The sequence below is a fragment of the Melanaphis sacchari genome, unplaced genomic scaffold (assembly GCF_002803265.2).
Source record: "Melanaphis sacchari strain LSU unplaced genomic scaffold, SCAv2.0 Contig84_pilon_pilon, whole genome shotgun sequence".
Taxonomy (NCBI): Eukaryota; Metazoa; Arthropoda; class Insecta; order Hemiptera; family Aphididae; genus Melanaphis; species Melanaphis sacchari.
The window spans coordinates 1584137-1609812 of record NW_020271599.1 but is presented as its reverse complement, the minus strand read 5'-3'; the positions used below and the strand labels follow the sequence as shown (position 1 = coordinate 1609812).

The 25676-nt window shown below is 31.3% G+C and overlaps 1 protein-coding gene and 1 long non-coding RNA gene across 3 annotated transcripts in view; both read right to left on the bottom strand.

The window, feature by feature from the left end:
- Positions 1–684: 684 nt before the first annotated feature.
- The window catches only part of LOC112602170, a 27999-nt gene continuing 3007 nt past the window's right edge, over positions 685–25676 (bottom strand). The window contains exons 1-4 of one of the 2 annotated variants that reach the window (XR_003115090.1): positions 25538–25662; positions 24344–24530; positions 22991–23177; positions 685–925 (exon numbers count right to left, since the gene is read on the bottom strand). This is a non-coding gene — a long non-coding RNA (uncharacterized LOC112602170). Of the gene's footprint in view, positions 926–22990; positions 23178–24343; positions 24531–25537; positions 25663–25676 lie in introns of those variants that run through there. The other variant, XR_003115089.1, reaches the window with a different exon arrangement.
- Positions 9586–14950, bottom strand: LOC112602169 (neurogenic differentiation factor 2-like). The gene is made up of 2 exons (XM_025350125.1): positions 14450–14950; positions 9586–11847 (listed from the first exon to the last, which is right to left on the bottom strand). Exons 1-2 carry the CDS (start codon positions 14635–14637, stop codon positions 11097–11099), a joined length of 939 nt encoding a protein of 312 aa, XP_025205910.1. The 5' UTR covers positions 14638–14950; the 3' UTR covers positions 9586–11096.

The window sequence follows — 25676 nt, the reverse complement described above, 5'->3', positions numbered from 1 at the left end:
TATCTAAAATATAATTTTTACTGATAATTTGTATATTCAGGTTACTAAATCAAATTTTAGACCAAAATACTAAACATATTTTCTGATTATACACAAAAATTTGAACAACAACATTTTTATAAACCATTAAATTCAATAATAATAAAAAATTTAAGAATACCTAATGATTAATTTTTTTTTTTTTTTTATTACAATATTTTTCTAATGCAAAACAAAAAAATTGAAAATGTAATTTAATTACATAGAGAATAATTCTAAATTCTATTAAGTTAAAATTTTATTTTACGAGCTTAGAACATGGGAAACTCTGCTATAACATCAACGAAATTTATTATTGACGTCAACTTGGACAAAAGAGCAGTTTAATCGTTCTTAACTCATTTTTGATCTTTTGCGCGTTTTTTAGGTGATAGCTACACAAACATCCGGTCTTTAATTATTACAATAAAACATATACCTAGCTATTAATAGAACAATATTAATTTCTCTATCATGCATCATAATCGAATATTATTATAAATAGTCTAGAACAACGTTATTCATTTATTTTTTCATTTAAAAGTTCCAAAAATAATCTATACATATCTACAATAAGTCAACCCATATTTAATAATAACTCACCAATTTGAATGGAAAAAATTATACTTAAAAATTATAGTTGGGTATTAACAAGCTAAAAAAAATAATTGTACTTAGTCTTCAAATTAGTTAAATAAAGATAACTAAAATTCAAAATACTGAATGTTATCTCAGAATCCTACTGAACAAAAAGATAAATAAAAAAAGGACATTTTTATTATCATAAAAGCAGTACTTATATATTTTCAGACCCAAAGCAAAAGGAGATATAATTATTACTTACATTTCATCGTATGGCAGCAATCGAGATTGTAAAATCATCGGTATGGCGCAGATGAAAAATTTCCTGAAAATCAAAACAAATTCCATTTAAAAATAATTATTAAATTAAAATTGTTAAACAAAAAAATATTTGTGTTTAGGTTTTTAAAAGTTAATAGTTTACTTTGATATATTCACTTATCACAAAGGCAAAAAAAGTATACAAATGGGTACCACTCTATAATATATATAAGGTATCAAGTGGGTGTGTAAAACTTGAATTCAATGATATATCATTGAATACAAAAAACGATTTTAAGCGGAGACTATCTATCAGTCAATATTATTAAGAATATTTTCATATGTTTTTTTTTAATATAACTATTAGAGTAATTAATTTTTATTTTAATATTATAATAGGTTAATAAATTTTTTCCGATAATGTTGCATTTATTATATTATTATAGTGTTAAATTTAATTATTATAATAATATAACTGTATATCATGTTATATCAACTTAAACAACTCAAAATTTAGTAACATTTAATTGTAAATACACTATAACAGTAGAATAGGTCCTTAGTATAAATAAATAATATCATAAAATAAATCAAGCATATCACTGCATATAGTAAAATTCTTAATAATATAATTAACGTATACGTTTTAATTCCGCGTGATAAAGTTTTGGATTTATGACAAAATAATAATTAATACGGTTATTCATCGTTATAACATAATGTAATTTTGATCAAATTTAAAATGAGTATAACTAAGATTAGTATTTTAAAAACACGATTAGTACTGATATTTATACTGATATGTTTAAAAGATAATTATAATAAAACAAGTTCTCAAATTTTCCCGTAGATTAAAAGCAATCGTAGACTGTGCTAAAGAAAAAGCACACTAAATAATAGCAATGTTTGGATACTTGAACGTCTTAAATCATAAAACTTAACGAATACCAAAATATCTTAATAATTAAATATTATAGTCTACTATAAAAAAAGGCTTTTTAAAAATAGCTTACAAGTTTTTCACTAAATCTATATCATTGATATAATATACAATAATGATCCATCACGGACCGAATGCATAGATACCTGCATTGTATTTGGTAAAGACTAGAGACTAGAGAGAAATAATACCTTATTTAATATTAGATACATTCTTCAAACATAAATGTATAAGTCCAAGCCCGGATCAAGAGCTTCAGGGGCCCAGGGGCCCAGGGGCCAATACATGGTTGTGGTCCCCCGTCAATAAAAACAATTCTTTAAAATTATAAAATCATACAATAAAACAAATTTAAACAATTTTATTTAATAGTATGATAACGATTGATGAGGATAAAAATATTAAAAAAATATTATATTTTTATTAAAATATATATTTACACATAAAATTAAGTTTTGTTTATGTAAACAGGTTTAGTCGGTAGGTATCTGAATTATGAGTATCATGACTGAGACAGTCACATAAACAAATTTTCCCAATTCTATTTTTAAATACAGTAATATCAAAATATATGCCTATTCCCAACAAACACAAACCTAGCTATGACGCTATGTGTCCACACTTACCATACTATTGGTGGTAAACACGATCGATGGGCCCCATCGACTGTTAGCTTAAACAAGAAAAAAATAAAAATATTTTTGTAGGTACTAATGTAGGTACTATAAAAAATACAAATTATCACTTAATGTAATTTTAAACCGAGAAGACTATGGGCACCTAACATACGTGGGCCCCGGGGACTTGGCCCTACCTGCCCCCACCTTAATCCGGGCTTATGTATAACATTTCTTCCCAGTTGTCATTTACAATTTGCAGTACTACGCTGCCAATATATACTCATAATATACCTAAATATTAAATTGCATGCTACCTTAATCACTTGATCGGGTTAGCAATTAAATGACAGCGGTATTTTTTATTGTTAATATACTATACTTTATGTTATATATTATTAGCCTCCACGTATATTCATTGTTGTTTATTCATTAATATTTTTAATTATATTTCTGCGAGAACTCCGTTAATGTGAAAAACATTGTATGATACAATTTACAGGGAGGTCGTGTACATCGTGTAATCAATTGTTGTTGATCAGATACTTACACGAGTCGAACTCGTTCGATTAGTTGCAAAAAAATAATAAAAAGTTATGGATGAATAAAAGTATATGCGAGTACACGACGACGACAATGTGACGGGTTTCGACACACGATAAACAACGGTACTGGAGTAAAAACAATTCGAGATATTTCTAGTCGCGTCTCAAAGTGTATTATAAGAAGGTGGGAGAAAAGTCAACTGGACGATTTAGACGTGTAATAAATTAGGACTAAATGGAATTTAAAACATCGTGTAATATACTCCGTTTTGCGAGTAAAAAATATAAATTATTTCACGATGAAAAATTGTGTTCGTTGAATTTATTATGCAATAACCAGTATCCAGACATTAAATATTGGACATTCTGCTAATACAATGCACAACATACATAGGTTAAGGTAGTACAAACGTAACAATACAAATTTAGAAAATATATACGTTAACGCTGACCAGTTAGAAAACCGAATTTATTTGCTTTACGATCTCGTTCCTTTTGTACATCATATTATACAGTTAGTAAGCTTGTAGTATTACTGTATATAACACTATATAACGTAATCTCGACGGGTGGCGTAGACCAATACAAAACTATTATTCGATCTAACATTTTTTCTAAAGTAGGTACCTACGATTAAAAACGTCATCGGTGAAACGCTGATATTAAAACTACTGATAATAAAAATACATAGATATTAGATACACGAAAACTTACGAAATACACGTCGATAATAATAATCAGATGATTAGTTTTCATTACGGCGTGTACCTTTATGAATCGCGCACTTTCCATCATACACACAGACTAAAAGTATTGTTATTTGTTATCGATGTCCACGCTGAGAATCAAAAAACTTCCTCTCTTCTGGAGTGCTATGCACCACTAGACGGATAAATAAATAGACGACTCTTTCACTACTGTGTCGATAGACAAAATATGTCTCCATTTTCCTATCGTAGGTAGTAGAAAGAGTTTATCTCGCACCAAAAAAGAAGCGTGCAACGGGTAGCCAAATAATATATAGTGACTAATCGTAGATATAGTAATAGTAATATACTACGGCGTATAGAATAAAACGAAATCGTTTTTATACCACATAATTATTGTTGCTCTTACGATTTCGCATGGCGGCCGCACGACGGTTCTGTAGAACGCATTAATTACGTTTACGTGATAATATAATATCGTCGATGTCGTCTCGCCACGGCAGCCGCGAATCCGGTCGCAATTTTTTTTTTCATTCCTCCGAAGCCCTACCGCACTACGCCTAATAAATAATAATCGATTTATCGTAAACGGGTGGCTGTCTGTACCTATATGAATGCTGTGTATGTGCGCACGCCGCGCTTATGCACAAGTAGCATAAAGGACAGGGAAAAAGTTGTCCTATTACCACCACCAACACTGTACTACTCTGCAGTGGCATGAAAAGGTGTTAGAAAATTATAGCCCGCAGTCTGTGCGTGTATAATAATTACGAGTGTATACAAATGTGCCGCAAGTGTGCGCGTGTGCGAGAAAAAAAAACTCATACGTTAATAAGAGACCCCGTCACGGCCGAAGTAAAGGGGTGATGGGTGGCAGGGTACGGTGGACGGGAGTAGGGGGAACTATACACGTACGAATATGATGTAATAAAATATATTATTATATTATTATTATTATTATTACTATGAGTACGGGCAGCCGATTGCGTGTGTGCCCCCGCCGACCATTCGATACTCGATACGCCAATAAAGAATTAAAACGAAACGAAATAAATATCGATGTTAACCCGAACAACGGCGGAATGATTTATACCCAACAGTAGTAGTTGAGCGCACACACAGACGGCGGCAAACTACTTTGTCATTAGCTGCTAATGAATTTACTTTATTGCGTCCGGGCCGCGCACGATACGTACATATATATATATATATATAAATATGTGTAACTATTTATTGCCCAATTATAGAGTCGAAGGAATCTTTTTTTTTTATTCCACTCCTATTCTTGGCTCTTGAGAATATCATCTTCTCAGTAATAATAATAGTAATAAAACGAGATCCGATATCACCATGCTCGCTCGCGACTCATTTTATAATGAACAAGTCGGTAGCGGCGTCCAATAAACGCAAACGTCATTTGGGTGGGGGGAGTATGTTGTTATAGCTGCAAAAGTATACAATAATATGCACAAGAAGTAGATAAGGTAGTATTTATAGATAATAGAATTCAAAATGATTCATAAAGTGTTAGAACATTTTATAATTATAATTAATCTCACAAATTAACTTTTTAATCATTTTTCAATATCATTTATACTACAGTTTCAAATATAGGCGAAAATATAATATCACAATGTGTACCTATAGTAAATAATTTTAGTTATAAAATCCATGATAAATAATTCGTGTCAAACGTACAACACGTATTACAAATAACATTAAATTATGAAACGATGTCCTCCGAGGGTTTTTTTCCAATGCCAATTTGTTGAGTACAGTTGATCTGTTCTAACGAGCGATTAATTTCTAAACATTACACTTGCGCGTAATGTTAAGGAAATGGTTCAACTTCTAAGGTGAGGAAATAGATGATATTGTTTCACAGTTATAATATTAACAATGAACTAACAAGACAATAAAAAAACAAAAAACAGTCAAATTGTTTCGAAATTCAGCGATAAAATAAAATCGAAATTAACCTCCAAAACAAGTTTTGCGATTTACACACATAACACAACTGATATGACGAGGACTTAGAACAAGCAGAAATCAAAATTGCGAAAACGGTCAAAAATGCGTTGTTTTTAACTGTTTTACTCATAATATAAATTTTAAAAATACACCTGTCTAAGACCATTAAAATTAGTTGAACAAATTAAAAAAGACAGATATTTATACTACATTTTATGATAGATCAAAGTAAAAATGTACTAGTAAAATATTTAGCAGGCTATTTGAACAGACCTATTTGTCAATCACTGATCATAATATTCTAACGTATACAATACATTGAAGATCATTAATAAAAAATAGAACGATCAAATTATTCATGTATTAGAAATGTGTATACTATGTATACTTTTTTACGTATAAATAACAAAATTTATTACGTTTATGCATCTGTAAATATTTCATCCAGTACACGAACACGAAATTTATAAGTTTTTGTCTATTTATTTGTTTCCAGATTTCAATTGACACTAAGTACAAACTACTTATATACTAATAAATCATCGTATAAATATTAAGCAATTCATAAACTTATTCTTAACTTCAAATTACTAATTTTTATGCACCAAGTAGGTACTAATAAAAATTATATTATATTAATATCAACCTACTACACTATCAAAAAATTATAATAACATAGACAGTCTATAAGATATGATGAAACAAAATATCTTGTAATAATTTACTATGGTGCCTATATTTGAAACTCACCGGCTCAAACCATATGCATTTTTTATTGATAGTAATAAAATTTAATTATTGTTCGTTACAGGTACTAATTTAGACTGAACTAATCATATAGTTAAGTGAATAAAATTGAGACGAAAACCAGCACATCAATTACCTGGTTATATATTTATAATTAAAACCTCGTCGGCGCCAAATTTAAATGTTAATCATCGTATTATGACTTAAATTACAATCGGCCAGATAACAATTTACGTGTTTATCACATATTTTCATCGGTACTAACCAGTCACTATTCTAAGTGCGCAATACGATAATTTAAATGTGTAGTACCTGCCTACGAATTTAAATATTTTGTATTATATTGAATATTATTTTTAATAGTGTTCAAATTTTTTTTTTTTTTTTTAATATTATTCAGTACAAAATTGCATAATGAACATTTGCATGAGTATACGAGTTGTGAGAATGTAAAACATTGCAGGTTAAATTGCTCATAAACCGCAGAAAAATTAAAATATCATTAAATACATGATACTCTCTCCCCCCTAGCCGTATTTCTAAAAAATAATTTATTTTTTAAAAAAATTACAAAAAAAACATGAACCATCGACTATTATAGAACTCTTACAAGGGTGTAGTTAGGGATATATACCTACCTATGATATATATACTAATATAATATCAATTATAAATAAACTATAATAATATTAAATATAAGTATTTTAATATGATATTATTATGAATATTATAACTTAGCCACCCCCAGTCAAATCACTAATCACCCCTGATTATATGTAATGTTCTGAACTTTAAAACTAGTAATAGGTCAATTCATTCATACTAAAGTCAACAACATATAGGTTAAAAGACTGAATGCAAATTTACTCTATGTTGTACGTTTGTAACCTACATATAATCAACACATTTATTTGTTAAAGATATCATTTAAACGTAAAATGGTTTATCAGTTATATTGATTGGTTTATAACAAAAAAAATGTAAGGTAATCCGGAGAAAATTGCTCATCCGATCTGGATTTAGTTCTCATTGAACCTGATAGGTAAATCGATGTTTTAAGGGAAAACATCCCACAATAGCAACTAAACTTGCATATTTTATTAAAAGACATTAAGACGTAAATATAAACCGCGAGCATTCTATTAAGAGACACCTAGTCAATTTTTGTATTACACTTAATCCGTAGCATACCAAAATACACATAAAATTTAAGTAAAATTTAACTATTTTTTATCGATTAAAAGTTACATAAGTAAATGCATACTGCGTGCAATAAATTATAAGTAAATGGATAATATATATGAAGCTTATAATCCGACAAGTATAAAATCCGACAAGACTATTGAGCAGCTGAATATATTTGTTTACTCCCTAGTTATTATGAAGGTATTTTATTTATAATTACACGAATTTAGTCTTATTTATATACTACACACGCGGATCAAAGCTCCAAACTTCGTAATTAGGTTCAATTTACGTTCATTTAACGTGCTCATTTTTAATAAAGTAATAGAAAGGTATATATACGTTTTTGTCAAATACAAAACGCACGTCTCGTGTTGGATCACATAAAAAATTTAAGACTACCTAACATTTTCGCTGATCATCTTTCGACTGTGCTTATTATTTTTTTCCTTCTTCAATACTACGGCCCCAAGGCCGGCCGTGGCGACTGTCGCTCGTGGCCACGAGTAAAAACGACGCCCATCGCGCTCGCCTATTGGCCCGACCCATATACGCGCGACGGCGCCAGACGACGCTTTCTCCCCCCGCCGTCGCCGCCGCCCCTTTTTCCAATGTTTTGAATTTTAAGAGAGGGACTGGCGACCGCCGACAGCGACCACTTCCATAATTGTCATTAATATTACACAACTTTAAAATCAATATAAAATAATAAAATTCAACCACAAATCTCTACTATGCCTATATGGTGAAGAATAATACAAATTCTGATTGAAAATATATTTGTGATATTAAATTACACTAACAGAACTTTAAATTTTAACTAAAGTAAAAACTATTTATGTGGTGTTGTTGAATTAAGATTTATATAAACGTAGGTAATTTTATTAAAAATAGGAAAATATCTATAACAACATATTTTGTAATTAAGTTATGCCATTGCTTCTACACTTTAGATCCAAAGTCAAGAATGACCACACAAAGAAATAATTTGAATTTAAAATGAACATACAGCCAATTAGGTTAGACCTTTACTATCTATCTGACAACAGTTGATTGCAAATTTTAACAATATTGATGATTAACCCAAAATCGTATGATTATTAAGACAGCGAAAAAAATATCTTTTCATTAATCGTATATACTCACAGACCAAGACTGTAAATTGCAGTCCACTATCTTAAATAGATTATCAAGCGACCCAAATCTACTTCATTAAGTCAGCTCGATAAACATTTGTACATATAGTATATAATTATAACACAACGAGACATTAAATCTGGACGAAGGACAGATTATTATAGTTAAATAATAACAATAACTGTAATAAATGACAACGAGCCTTATAAGCTATGATCTATTCGCACGTAGTAGGGGAAGCATTCGTTTTCCCTCAGCGTACGCGGCCAGTTTCGCAAATTGCGAAAGGCCACCTGTTTCACGAGAAACTTGCACTGCAAGATGGGTGGTGAACGGTGGTGGTAGGACGAGATAATAATATATAACACGATTACTACCATTGTTATTCGTTATTATGATTCAACGTCCATCGCCACAAAAGGTGTGATGATAACTTTCCGTCAAATATACCTACTACACAGCTTAACGCACGTAGTGTTATAATTAATCGGTCACGCTTGGAGAAGAACGGAGAGGTGAGGTATACCTAGAACCCGTCGATTTCGTGCTTGGAGCGAGTAAATACCGCGCGGCGATTAATTACTCCGTCCGTCGTCACCGACGCCGGTTTTACATATCATCATATTGTACAACAACGTAACGGAGCGAGATTTTTCCTCGGTTTTCTTCAAAACGCTGCATTTAATTATTGCTCGTTGTTATACAGCGTATAATATAACATTCTCAATATTCACCTAGCAGATACGCTAGATCTTATTAATATAGGTAAAGAAAAACACATAATACTATAATACGAATAATTTATTGAAAAATAATTATATAATAATAATAGATCAATTTTATGTACAAATATATATGATCTAAATTTACAAAACTTAACGTACAAATATATCATGTATATGTGTATACATTGTCTACAACATATATACATAGTATAATTATAACACTAAACGACGTCATAACGCTAAAGGTAACAAAAAGACAATAGAAAAAAAATTGAAATACCCGTTTTTTCGTCGGGTACAACACACGTGGGGAAAATCATCGGTATGCAATGCGTACTATCCAAAAAGTTTATGAAAAATGGGACAAATCAAAGTACAATACAACCACACATGCGTACAGACACGAGAACAATTTACTACGTGGGTACGTCATCGTGAAGTTGCACATAACAAATGGTGAAAAAATAAAAAGGTGTTGGATCTCATAGTCTCGTATGTATATTATGTGTGTGTCGAGAATATAATGTAATAAAATATTTTATCCTAAGCCAATATTTGAACGCATCTACGTGTACGTCGGTGATTATGTTTAGACTCGACGGGAGGTCGGATGAGTTGATTTTCTTTATTCGTCCGGGACAGATTGGCCGTCAATATAAATCATCGACTCTAAAAACAGAATTATTACGCGGAGATGATATCGCGAGTACCTTACTACTTTCCGTGCAATGTTTGTAAAAACGATCTATAATCAAGATGATCGCGAAATCGATCGAAAAACCTAATCGTACAAACCCGTTTATCATTATTTATTTATTTTTTTTTTTTCTTAAATCGCACGTAAAAACAATGATAAATCGAAAAGCAAAATTTAGGTTCTTTTTTAAATTACGATTGTACGACGATATGCATAGAGATCGTTAGAATATGGTTCTGGGACATGTATAAAGTGTAAAATATTATGTACAAGAAAACCAAGGAAAGGATCTGAAGGAAAAAATAGGTATATTATGCATTTATTTATATATATATATATAGAGAGAGAGAGAAAGAGAGAATAAATAATAACCAGTTTCACCAGTCGGATTTAAAAACGTTAGATCGGTTTATTATTATTATTATTATTATTATTATTATTATTCATCGAATGGGATAGACGTACACGTTTCGTTTAAAACAAATAGAATAATTTACTTTGGAGCGTACACGCACACACAATGTCATTACAGCGCGCGTAACCGATTTACTGGCAAGAGTATGGACGGGCTGTGGGGAGGGGTGGAGTTGTCGAAATCGACGGCCGCCGCCACGTAGTACGAGGGAACAGTATATCACAGTTGAAAATATATATTTGAGAGAAAATCGAAGGGAAAAAATTTGTACACGTACAAAACTTACGGTCGACGTACGTCAGCCGTGTCGAGAGTAAGCGACGCATGCGCACTGTACAAACGGTAGGTGTGTTCAGCAGCTACTCGTAAGCAGGGTACGTCAAAACATAAAATATATCACATTTTTCGATGGAAAAAAAAAATTCGACGCGTCCTTCGCGCAAAATCCCACGAGAGAAGTACAAAAAAAAATTTACACACACTGAACACGTATAAATATGTATGTCGTAAATATATATATATGGCACCTTGACGACACCCTAACGAGGTCTAGCTGAACTCGGTGCACGCGAAATTGTCTTCGAACATGTACGGGTCGCCGTTGAAGTCGATCGGCGGCAGTGGGTGGTCGGCGAACGGCATGAACGCCGCGGCCACGTCCACCGGGAAGTCGGCGGACAGCAACGGCGACGGGAAACCTACAACGTCGGTGGCCGACGTGGAGCACGACGACGGTGACAACGAGTACGCGGCGGCCGCACTCGGCAAGTCCCGCAGGAACGCGGACGAATGATGGTGGTGATGGTGATCGGCGAGAAACCCGACGGTGGACGCGGCGGAAGAGCACTCGCTACCGCCGCCGCCGCCACCGCCGCCGCCGCACAGCAAGTCAGACGCGTACTCGCTGAGCAGCGAGTCCACGTCGTCGGAAGTGGAAGGCGACAGACAGCAGCCGAGCGCGGCCAGGTGGTCGGTGGTGGTCGGCAGCGACACCGAGGGCGACGACATTGCCGTCGTCCCGACCATTCCACCGCCGCCGCCGCAGATGGTGTTCGTAGCCGCGGCTATAGCCGCGGCCGCGGATGGCGACGACGAAGACTGGGCGCCGGGCGCCGCGGTCAGAAGTCCGCTAAGCGCCGAGATGTACTTCATGGCCAGCCGGAGGGTGGTGATCTTGGTCAGCTTTTCGTTGTGCGCGTCCACCGCCAGGTGTGGCACGGCCCGGCGGAGCGCCTCGAACGCTTCGTTGATCTCCCGCATTCGGCTCCTCTCGCGCGCGTTCGCCGTCTTCCTTCGATACCTGCCAACAACTCGTGAATTAATATAATGATGACACGCGTACCTATACCGCCGCACAGCGGATGGTGCACTTAAACTTCAATTACGATAGTGTAACGTGACCGGGGAAATGTGGCGTTACTTAAGAGGATAGTAGTTAAGGTATAAAGCGGGTAAAACTGGTATGTGCTCCGGTTACATCAGATCGCGAAAATTCACCGGTTAGGAAGTAATAACCAGCTTCCTTAGATGCATGATTGTAGTAGTATATTATATAGTTTATGAGATTATAAACGGCATTCGCAGCGTTAGTTATGTTACGCATATATATCAAGCGAATGCGATATAATGAATTATTTCGAAAGCGTTCGATTAAAAGGGATCAAATATAATTTACGATTTCGAAATCTAATTTTGTACTTTGTATATATTATCATTCCAAAATAATTTTTTTCAAACGACTCAATATTCCTGATTATGCATTGATTAAATAATGTTATGTTTAAAAAAAAAAAAGTTAAACTATAAGTAATTTTATTAACACATATTAAAATAAATATACTTTTCCTGTGTTTGCGTTTATTTTACATAGGTCTTTGGTATAAATATATTATGTATGTATTTCTTTAATATAAATTGTGCAACTTTTTCAATAGAACAAAATTTGATTAAATTTATTTACACATTTGTTTTCTATAGATATCTAGTTCGTATTTTATTATTAAAAAAAATGTATTTTAGCGTTGGTAAATAACTAACTAAAAAATAAATCTGTACTTATGTATTACATTAATTAATTTTAATTTTTACAATTTCATTTTTTAGATTTTTAGTGTAATTCACATATTAATTATTCGTTGGCAGTTGAATATAGGTAAAATAATTTCTGAAATCATATTATTATTTTTAACACTTCGCTATTAAAACAGATATGGGTACACCACGTTTTTACGATTTTCGACGGTTTTAAATATTTTAAACGTCTAATCAGGCAATGAAAATTATTTTTATTTATATAATGCATTTTTAAAAAGAAATATTAACATAATTTATATGAGTCAGATTATCCTAATAATTACCATCGTCATAAATATATACATGTTCTTATTTTCTAATGTTATTCATGATGACTAGTAATATAAAACGACCATATTAATGTAGTACATACCATCGGTGGTATAGAATTTTTCAAAGAAATCGAAAGCCAACATATTATTTTAAATAATAGTACACGAGTGACAAAGCATGTTCGAATATTTATTTTCGACAGGGCGTCGAAGTGGTGTTTTGTGTGTTTTGGGTTTTATATACGACTAGGAATTTTTTACCGCGTTAACATTCGATTGTGAAGAAAAAACAAATTAAACATATATCGCTGCATCTTTAATATGCGCCCACCCTGAATTCATTCAAACCAATATCCATAAATAACATTCCAAGGGCGTAACCCTAGCAAACCCAAAATCATAAGATCATATTACCTAATCTTGATAAATTATTAAATTCAATTAACACAAGACTTGAATTAAATAATTGTTAAAAATCAAGTCTATTGAAAAAATTTATAATAATTGTTAATATTATTGTCATCGAAAAATAGGCAGGTATTATAAAAACGGAAGGAAACGACCTATTATTATTAAGACGGCTTAAATAAATAACGCTGTAACTACATAATAATAATGTTAAATCGATTTACTAACGATAAAAATCTTTCGGGAATCCTAATTTAAGCATTATTACGGGCACTAGTACCTTGAGTACTCCTACAGTTGTAAATGTATACTCGATCTAATAATTCACCGCCCTCGGGCGCGGTGTGTCTAATGTATTTGACGATTAGATTTTCGATATAGGTCGAAATAAAAAAAGTTATTTGAGAAATTTTTAAACAATACCTATATAATTATCTATAGATACTTTATTAATTAAAATTTTTTTTTTCACAAAATCTTTACTTATTTATAATTTTTTATTTAAATAACTACAAAAACTCAATTGAAATTGATAACTTAATCATTTTATTTGAATTTTTTAACAAATAATTATTTGTAGAAGGATATTGCTTATGTAGAAATTAAAAAAATATTATTAAATATCCGAATATTTATTTTATAATTTATTGAAAATATGCACACACGTCTAGGGTGCTACTAAAAAATGCAAACATAATCATCCTTATTATTTATATTTCAAAATTTTAACGAATTTTACAAAAAAAAAAAAATGTTACCATAAATATTTGTTTTTAAATTTCAGTCATGTCAATAAAAGTTCTTACGATATCAAATTAATTAAAAAATAACCTATTTAAATATTAAAAAAAACTACACTAAAAAAATTGTTTTGCAGTTAATCTAGTGAATTCTTTAAGTAAAATTCTCTAATTCGAACACTCTAAATAAGCTACACGCAATTCAGCAATAAAAAAAAATGTGTATACGATTCCTAAAACAAACTGTGATATTTTTTTAAAGCTATAAGAAACCTTAACCTTCAGTCGTGAAGAAATATGTTACGTTAACCGGAGCCAAAAAAAAAGTAGGTATACTAAAAACGCACACATAGCATAAAAAATTGTCACGAACAATATCTATTTAAAATAATAATATAATACGACTTACCTGCTCAGGGGCTTAGGTTTTTGTCGTCGTTTGGTAGACCGACCCCGAGTTGTAGGTTTCCAACTGTCTTCCTGATCTTCCTCAGGTTCTTCGCGTTTAAGCAACGCTCTGGGTCGCAGAGAATATTTTTCCTGCACTTTTTCCGGTATCGGCAGTGCACTGTTATTGTTTGCGTCGAACTCGGCCATTTTCACGTAAGTGCGCGAATTAATTAAAATAAATTTTTAACAACAATAAAAAAAAAAAACTGTATATATCTTATGCGGAAAACAAATCACTTATTCACTTCAAATGACAATCAAAATTCATCGCTGAACTTGAGCAAAATCGATCGTTTGATCGTAAAAAGTTAACGTCGTCAACACTACCACAGACTCGCGGCAATGAACTCGCGCGTTGACGGCGTACGAGGTCCGACTGGCTGATACAGCACAGTGCCGGTCATTCAAGTCTCTCGTGCGAGGCTTCGGAGACAAGACTGCCGTACAACAGCAGCGACGGACCGATCTCTACCGGCCATTTGAATGATGCGGAGGGCACGCGCTCGACAAGCCCCCCTCCTCACATAAACGGAATATACGCCGTCGCGCGTATAGGCTATTATAATAATAATAACAACAATAATAATACGCGCGCGCTGCCCCCGCGACACCCAAAAAAAAAAAAAATAATAATAATAATAAAAAACCGGACCCATTATTTATGTTTCCCTTTTCTTATGCCTATTCTTCATCTGTTTCTTTCTCTTTGTCTATCTCTGTTCTTACCGACACTACACTTGCACGGCATTATTGGTATCTTCTCTCTCTTATACTTTTTCATTTTATGTATATATATATATATATATATATACCTACATTGATTATTATACATTTATAGATACTAATATTGGAAGACAACTAACTGCAGGATATCGACAGTTTTTGCTGCTTGACTACATCGAACTATTATCGTTTCAATTTATCGGGGGGGAACAAAAATCTCTTTGCAAGTGTATGCATCATTTTATACGAAATGATGGGTGAAAAAATCGATTCGTTAATAATAATCACACCTAGGTTATGGACTTAAAGCATTCACGTATTTTATTGTTATGTCCTTGTCATACGAATAAATAAAAAAAATGTTAACACTTCATAGAAGCAATTAATAAAAATGTGGTTAACTACACAACTATAATGCCCCATTTACTAAAATAAACCAATAAACACTGTATTGCACATTATGTTTTTAATTTTTTTTTTTTTTATAAACATATAAAATAATATTTTAAGATAATTTAATTTATAATAGATTTCATTTTCACTTTTTTGAACAATTTCTTTTTTAATTATTATTGATATAACATTATTATAAGTACAACTTTTAATGTTAATTTACTCATAAACAGATTTAATATTAAAGTTATAAATTAAATATACACTAAAGCACTTGTGTATATTTTTATTAACATAAATATTTATTTTATGGATCATAAATGTATGGAAAAAAAATTATTCTATAAACGTTTTAGAATTGTATTTAATTTTGAAATATTGTGAAAATGTATTTATGGTATCAGGTTATGGAAAATAATATGAAACGTAAAACATGAACTGCTATCTAGTGATCAAATGCTGTATCAACAATTTTGCGCCCAGAATTAAATACCTACGTCCTACGTGCCTAGATTAAAAAATATACTAGTATATTTAATCTATACTATCTATAAATCGATGCACTAAAATCTAGCCATTAGTAACTAGATATAACCATATATTACATTTATAAAAATGTTTCAAAATACATACATTCACTGAATTTTCTATGTGTAAAAATGTTCATAATAATTTTTGAAGTTTTTACAGAATCATAAACTTAACACTTCCACAGTTGTACGTCCTCCGGAAATTAGGGAAACAAGCAACAAACATTAGATATTAAATTAAAATATTATAGGTAGCCTCGTTACAAGTAAATAGTAAATTATAATCTTCTATGACAATCATACATGCACACTTAGACCACGCTATACGCATCGAAAAGTAAACCCATTAAGCATCATAATATATTAGACTATATAGTAGACTATCCTACGCTATTGTACCGTTTCAATCAATGAATGGACAAAATTGAAAACATTGAAAGCAAATAAGACAGAAATGAAGGTCGTAGGTTACTCATTTATAAAACTATAAGCTATACGTAATTTAAAAGTCTATTACTCCGTTTATATATGATTTATAAATAATTATTCAAAAAAAAAAAATAATAATAATAAAATTTACATTCAGAAACGCCCGTTAATAAAAAAAAATATATGTAAATATATATATATAATATAATAACCGTGGGTAGAGTTATATGTTCAGTGGGTATGAAATTTTCTCTTGCTATTTTATTAAATCAATATTCTTCAACTATATAATATACACAATGCATAATAATGTAACCGATATAACTTTTAGCCTTGATGTCAAACAATTATTTATGGAAAAGTATAAAATAAAACAGAATAATATGGTAACGTAAAATAAATTTGAAAATAAATTTTCGCGCATTTTAATGATCGCTTTTTAAACTTTAAACAAACTTTATTATGGAGTTTAGAAATACATATTACTTTGTATGCATTGAAATTTAATCACCTCTTATAAAATTATATTAACGGTGGTAAATACCCAAGTACAAACTTATCTTACATATTCGATATATTCTTTAAATTAAGCATTTTGAAAATAAAATTGTGAATGGTAAGCCATGACTTCCGAGTCCCAACATGTTTCTATCAACCGTCCCACACACTAAAACTTTATTATATTCGTTATTTTGTTTTCAAACTCATGCTCAATAATATACAAAAGAGATAAATTAAAACAAATTTTGATGTAAACATTGATTGTTTTTCGAGTGATGAAAAAACGAAAACTTTCAAAAATCTATTATCATCGTCAGTTTATATCTAGATCACCCGTTAAGTACGACGAGCATAAACATTTGTATTAAATAGGTACTCTAAGAAGTAAGATGTTCGTGATACGCACGAGATCGCATATTGAGAGTAGGTCATTGTGGGCACGGCAGCGCGTCGTCGTTGGTCGTAGGCCGCGTTCATTTCCGGACCGCATAGTATTTATTATATTATTATGAATGAAACGAGCGAGAGGTGTTGCAGCCATTGCGTAATAATAATTTAATCGCACACGCGTTTTATAGGTATATTAACATTATATGCAGCACGCGCCGAAAAGTGACGACGACTAAAGAAACCACCTTCTCCACCTAATCACCAATCGCCCCCACCGAACTTCCGGTAATGACGATTACTATTATATTATAATGTAATATTTAAAACATCGTCGTAGTCGAAGCACGTTCGTGTAACACTATTATCATACACGTAGGTACACCGCAGGTAATAATAATTATTACGGTCAACGACTTCCGGTGAACGCACGGCAACGACGGTGACGGCGGTGCTAAGACACAAGACGCGTATAGAGACTGAGCGAAAATGCAAAATCGTTGTGTGGGACGGAACAGCGCCCAAATAGTCTTATCCGCCCACCAGCGGCGGCAGCAGCGGCACAGATCAGCCTTGGCGCCGCTGCCGTTTACCAGTCAATGAAACGCGTCCCGACGTGTTATTGCACACGCGCGACGGATCTTTCATACGAAGTAACTCATTTTTTATTTTTAGCTCACATCTGCATCCGATGGTTCGAAGAATTTAGAGTTAATCATCAATTGGTCACTACGATAATATAAAATCACTATTTATATACTCAACATAAAACCAGTACAACACCAGCACACCACTAATGTTGTAATATATTAATTAAACATCAAGCCTATTATCACATTATTATCCGAAATTATAGAGTGTTTAATAAATATTACTGATGATTCCAGTAATATTTTAACAATAATCGTAAACTGAAGTATTGTTATGTAGAAATATCTTGAATTTTGCATAATTATTATGGGGAGGGAAAGTTTTATTAACAAACTAACATTCAATAATAAGTACTTTGTTGTACAACCACTGTTGCTAACCACATACGCAAATTATTTAATAAACATATATGTCAAAAATAAATGACAAAAAAATCATAAGTTATTTTAGATTTAAGTTCATAAAAAATACGAAATTATATTAAAAGATTATTTAAAAAAAATACAATTCTAATCAATGAGAAGTAATTCAATTATTTCAATTAAAACTCTATGTTTATAAATTGACTAACTTTTAGATGAGTATATTTAATCACAAATTAATTGATGAATAGACTATCAATGTTTTAGAAAAAAAACACTACTAATTCAATAAATACAGATAAAAAATAGCTTTAAAAACATTAAGTTGATACAATATTACTAAAGCTGTAATGTTTTACATTTTTAAAATTATTATAAAAATATTATGTTCTCTATAAAATTAAATAAACCGAGCTTTGTCATTTCGATAAATTATTATTAAGAAAAACATGCCAGAATTTTGTGTGGGTATTATTAAGATTTTTTAATGTACATTTTTATTTAATTAACTGAGTTTTCTTTGAATACATTGCATATTACATAGGTAGTAAAAGACTGTTGACAAATGTTAATTCCTTAAAGTATCTATGCAAATTTACTAATATATTTTTGTTTGATTCATTATTGTCAATAATTGCTTTTTTGTTATTGATGAGAAGAAGAGTATGAAAAATAACATTTTTCATTAAGTGGGAACATAAATAGAATTATAGAGGTATAAATACATATATTTGTTTTTTATTTAATAATTTACCCTAATTTAATTAATAATAACTATGAGAAATTTATAAATTATGATTTTTAATTTAAAAATTATAAAACGAAATAGAGCGGAATCGTTAATATACGTTTACTTTTTTTTATTCATATACATATATAAATTAAATATACGTTTATATCGATCAGCAGAAGTTGAGCAACAGCAGTTTTACGTCATCCGGTCAACAGTTATCACCGTCGTCGCCTTGTTCCATATAGTAATTTGAATAGGACACTATATTACAGATACTAGTGTACCACCTACTCGTAACTCGTAAGTATCACTGAACTCAAGGTAACCAGGAATAGACATTTATTATGAGTACGTCATAAATCCCCCTTAAAATTTGATCATATAATATATTACAATACAATATTTAATATTACTTCATACAACATTCACTCATTCATGAATTTATGAATGAACTCTCTCTGATGCCCACTATAAAAAAAATATACCCAGAAAAAAGTAGTTTTGTATTATAATAAGACTAGTTTTTTTTATTTATTGTTTCTTAATTCTCATAGAAATATTAATTAATTATTAATAACAAAATATATTTATCTACATTTTTTGATTCAATCTGTATTTTAAGTTATCTAAAATGAATCTTTGCAAGTAAACATAAAAAGTACAAAAATTGGACTAGAATTGAACAATTAATTCTATGCTAAAAATTCATGGAATAGTTTACATTTCAGAACTAATTTTTGAATTCATAAAATAGGTAACTCAATTATATTAATCAAAACAATTGAAATTTGGTTAAGAAAGTTTATGACAAATAAAAAATTAAGATTATTCTTAACGAGTCATTAAGATAAATTACAAAAAAAAAATAATTAAGTTAACATTTTAATTTCTTAATTAGTTTAATGATAAGATTTAGTCTTCACTGACAACCAATAATTCCCTTCCTATATTTCCATAATATTCTTTTAAAACAATCTAAAAACCTATGTAAAAAAAAGCTTAAAACTGTACCTATATCAATCGTTTTAAAAAAAAAATCAAATATCATTTAAAATAATAATGATATTATTATACCTTATAGAGTATAAAAAAAAAGACTTCCATTACAAGATTTTGAAATAAAGCTTATAGATAATTACCAAGAAGAAATATTAATGTATGTATAGTAAACAAGATAAACTATATTCAAATGTGTAAGAATAGTAATAAGAAAATAACTCCGGTAAATTCTAATATTCATTACTATTTACTATTGATAATTAATAGCAATATTGGGATAAAACCACAGACCGAACTGTCATAAACTAGCCCAACGTTGGAAACTAAAGAATAATAATATTAATGTAGGTATTGTACAATATCAAAACAATATTATTGAATAAATATATACATATTTCTAAAATAAGATGATAAAAAAACAGAAAAGTAAATCTAAGTAGGAAAATAATATAATATGGCTTGTCACAGAGAAAAGATGACGTGTCAAAAGTGTGTGTGTACTTTTTTACCTTCTATGCGCGCGTCACGATGAGTCCTCGGTATTCGTTATTATAATAAACTCATAATAATATTACGTGAATAGAAAAATATTTCGACATTTAAATGGGAATGAAAATAAATAAATGTTATTGTAAAGCTACCACCGACGTCTATTGAAACTTGAGACTGCGCTGCACGACGATTTGTTTTGACTCTTTGGTGCGAGCTACACATCAACCGCCACCCCTCCTACCATTATTATTGTGAAAACACCAATGGAAAAGAAAAGCATCGGTCGCAACAAGGCAGTGGCTGACGAAGAAGAATGTCTATCGCGTTTATGTTTGTTTATCGCGCGTGCTCAGGTCTGGGTACTTCTTTTAAAATGCTAATTCTCATATTATCTAAGCAACGAGTAGAAACCGGCATATTACACTACTTAAAGTTTTTATAAAAGCAATGATAAAAACCTTTACAATCAGTAACTAACGAAAAAATAGTATATTTATTAATTTGCATTGTACCACAAAAGATTTTTTTTTTCATAAACGTTATTAAAAATTGTATAAATACCTGAACTTTGTTAACACTATTTACTTAATACCTAATGTATTAATAGCATATATTTTTAATTTTCACCAAAGTATTTTTATATTTTTCTTAAATTTTAAAGCATTATATAAAAATTTAAATTTTCCAAGTTACTCAATAAATCACTGAAAATGTATATTATTCAATAGGTAATTCAAAAATGTCTTGAGTTCCAAAAAAATCAAATGTAAATGTGTAATTGAAATTGATAAATGTTTAATTGTAAAGTACAAAACCATGATATGATAAACTTAAAAATTGATTCCTTTAAAAAATCCTACCAAAATAAAGACGACGAATTTGTAGTGTAGTTAAATTCAAAAACTATTAAAGATTTAACTATGAATAATTTTTAGTCGCTGACATTTCCATTTTAATTTTAATAAATCTAAAGAAGTGATAAATGATCAAATAATTAACTTCAATAATAAACTATACAATAAACTCTAAAGGAATTATAACAATTTATAATTTTAAATAAACCTGAGTTATTATGAGAAAAATAATCATGAGAAAAAAAGAATAAGTTTACAAACTTACTAAGAAATAGATTGTACTCTGGTTTATATTTTAGAAAAGTTTTCCTAAATGATAAATTTATGATAATGGTAATATCTATTAATACTTGGAACTTGAAAGTTTTATTAATGATTTAAATTAATCAATATAGATAAAAACTTAAAGTCTTGAAAAATTGTAGATACAAAAAAATAAAATATGTTTACTACTAGATAAATAAGTAGTTTGCATTTATATTTTTAACATTTATATAATCAATTTTTAATTTTCATTAAATTTTTTTTTTATTTTTATCTAATGTAAATCTTTGAATTTGTATAGTTCTATCTACCAAATACCTATTTATCTATCTAATGTTAACTTCAAGCTTCATAAAATATATAAGTAAAAGAATTTTATTTATAGTAAGTTATTAATAGTTTTTATTAATAATTTATCAAAAATTATTTTGAAACTTAATCACTTAATTTAAAAATACATAATATGAAAAAGCATTAACTATGTGATAACACAAAATATGTATTCGATTAAATTAACACGTCATATTAATCAAGTAAACAGATTCAATAATCAAAACAATAAATAAATAATTTTCAAAACACATACAGGTTACTCTTTGCAAGCACACCTCATCCTCGCTTTCTCATTCTTAAGACTTAAATTCAACAGCAAAACGTTGGCCAATGTTAAAGATACTGTCAGAGCAATTTCATAAAAATCGTTTTGTTTTAGCATAGAACAGAGTAGATATAACACTCAATCAACTAATTAATTCTTGCTTAATTATGATCTAGCATTAGAGCCTCTAAGAAACATTTAACCGAGTCCACGCACAGTACTTTCAAATTACGTTTGTTACTTCATTGATGTTTGGTTCTAACCTTAATACAAACGCATAGTTTAATATGACCAACAAACCAAACAAAAAATAAATACAAAAATTCAGCACTTTAAATTATCAAAATATTCGAAACGTTTATTTCAATAGGTTTAGCTTTAATCAACTCGTGGATTTAAAAAGCAAAAAGATTGGCAAAAAATAAACCAGTTAAAACTACGAGTAAACCCTGGCGAAAACATAAAGAAACGCAAAAAACGATACGATGTTGGAAGACATTTACGGGTGTCAAAATAAAGTCTTAAACTTCCGTAGATGCGGTAAATATAAATAATAATTCAAAAATAAACTAATAAGTACTCACGTAATCTCGTTATAAGCTCGGTAGAAACAACAGCAGCTACGGCGACAAGATCAAAACGGATGAAAAAGCATGAATAGATCGTCAAACGGTGGTAACGCGATCCGCCATATTGGTTCCTCGTTGTACATTTTCATCGGCGGCCGTTCGACACCCGTTGTTCGTTCATGATGTACGTTCCATTGGTCGCCTATCACCAACAGATACGATAAAGTAGGTTACGAGACAATAGAAATGAAAAAATTTTTAAAAAAATAAAATAAATTCATGAAACACTGGTCGGCAGTCGACAAAAATGTGTAACTACCTAGACCGTGAATACGCGTCTGCACAGGTCGAACCTGGCGAAAACACAAAGAAACACGAGAACCTATGCGACGCCTGATCAACATTAATGCGCAGTGTCAACAACTGTCCCAACCCACAATAGCTTTTTGGCCGCTAAACCAAAATGCAGTGATAAACAGCTGTGAAATCGCGCGTAACTGGTCCGACCTGGAAAAGATGCCATTCCGTTTTTTACTTAAGACGTTAATCAAGGAGATACGACGCATACTCCTTGAAACAGGTAAATTCGTGTTATCGAACAAAATATACCATAGAATATCACGAAATCATCGAATTCGGTCGATGAGTGCAAGAGCGCTCTTACAGGAGGGGGGGGGATAAAGAGGATAGATACCCCAAGGTTCTTTATTTTACTAACTCTAATTTACCTAACCTAACCTTGAGGCTTATTATATAACCATTATTTTCATACCCCTCCATTGAAATATCCTGAGAACGCCTCTGAACGTGTGGGTATAATAATGACGTTTCGCAATACCTCATTTAAAAAATCTGTCACAGATATTATCAAACATAAATTACTATATCCAGATGAATATTTAATAATCGTCACGGTGAAGATGACGCTAAAAAAACATAAATTTAAAAATAATGCGACACGAAATGGTCAAGAAATCGTATGAAACTCGGCACGTCAATAAATGCATAATAGACTGCATATATCGAAATGTTTGTAAAAACTTAAAGCATGAAAAAAATTCACGAAATTGCAAAATATTATAGTGGACTCGCAAAATGCATAGTTTTTGAATGTTTCATGAGAACGTCATCGTTGTTAACACAGAGGTGTTTCGATACATCGTAGAATGTCCAGGAACAACAAACGCTTATTATAAAACGCTAATATACATTAAAACGGGGAGAAAAAAATTATGTGTACACCAAAGAAACGAATGCAGAAGGGAAACGATGTTGATCGCCATTTGCGGATGTCAAAATAATGTCGTAAAATTCGGTAGACGCTACAAATATAAATAATACTTCAAAAATAAACTGTTGAATACTCACGTAATCTCGTTATAAACTCGGCAGAAACAACAGCAGCTACGGCAACAAGATCAAAACGGATGAAAAAGCATGAATAGATCGTCAAACGGTGGTAACGCGATCCGCCATATTGGTTCCTCGTTGTACATTTTCATCGGCGACCGTTCGACACCCGTTAATCATTCATGTTGGACGTTCCATTGGTCGCCTATCACCAACAGATACGATAAAGCGGGTTACGAAACGATAAGAAAGAAAAAATTTGAAAAAAAGAAATTCATAAAACACTGGTCGGCGGTCGACAAAAATGTGTAACTACCTACACCGTGAATACACGTCTGCACAGGTCGAACCTGACGAAAACACAAAGAAACCCGAGAACCTATGCGACGCCCGATCAACATTAATGCGCAGTGTCGACAACTGTCCCAACCCACAATTGCCTTTTGGCCGCTAAACCAAAATGCAGTGATAAACAGCTGTGAAATCGCGCGAAACTGGTCCGACCTGGAAAATACGCCATTCCGTTTTTTCCGTGATGACGTTAATCAAGGAGATACGACGTATACTCCTTGAAACAGGTAAACTCGTGTTATCGAACAAAAGATACCATGGAATATCACGAAATCATCGAAATCGGTCGACGTGTGGGTGTAATAATGGTGTTTCGCAATACCCTATTTAAAACAACTGTCACAGATATAATCAAACATAAATTACGAAATCTAGATGAATATTAAAAATCGTCAAGGTGACGTTGACGCTTAAAAAACACAAAATTTAAAATATAATGCGACACGAAATGGTCAAGAAATCCTATGAAACTCAGCACATTGGTAATTGCATAATAGACGGCTCACATCGAAATGTTTTTTAAAAATTTAGTGTACGAGAAAAATTCACAAAATTGCAAAATATTATGGTGAACTCGCGACATGCATGGTTTTTGAAAGTGTCATGAGAACGTTCATTGTTGTTAAAAGGGAGGTGTATCGATACACGCTAGGTCGTAGAATGTTGTAGAACGGCAAACGGATATTTTAAAACGCTAACATACGTCAAAAACGGAAAGCGATAATGATGTATACACGAATGAGACGAATGCAGAAGCGAAACGATGTTGGTCGCCATTTGCGGGTGTCAAAATAAGGTGATAAAATTCGGTAGACCCGGTAAATATAAATAATATTTAAAAATAAATAGTTGAATACTCACCTAATCTCGTTATAAGCTCGGTGGAAACAACAGCAGCTACGGCAACAAGATCAAAACGGATGAAAAAGCATGAATAGATCGTCAAACGGTGGTAACGCGATCCGCCATATTGGTTCCTCGTTGTACATTTTCATCGGCG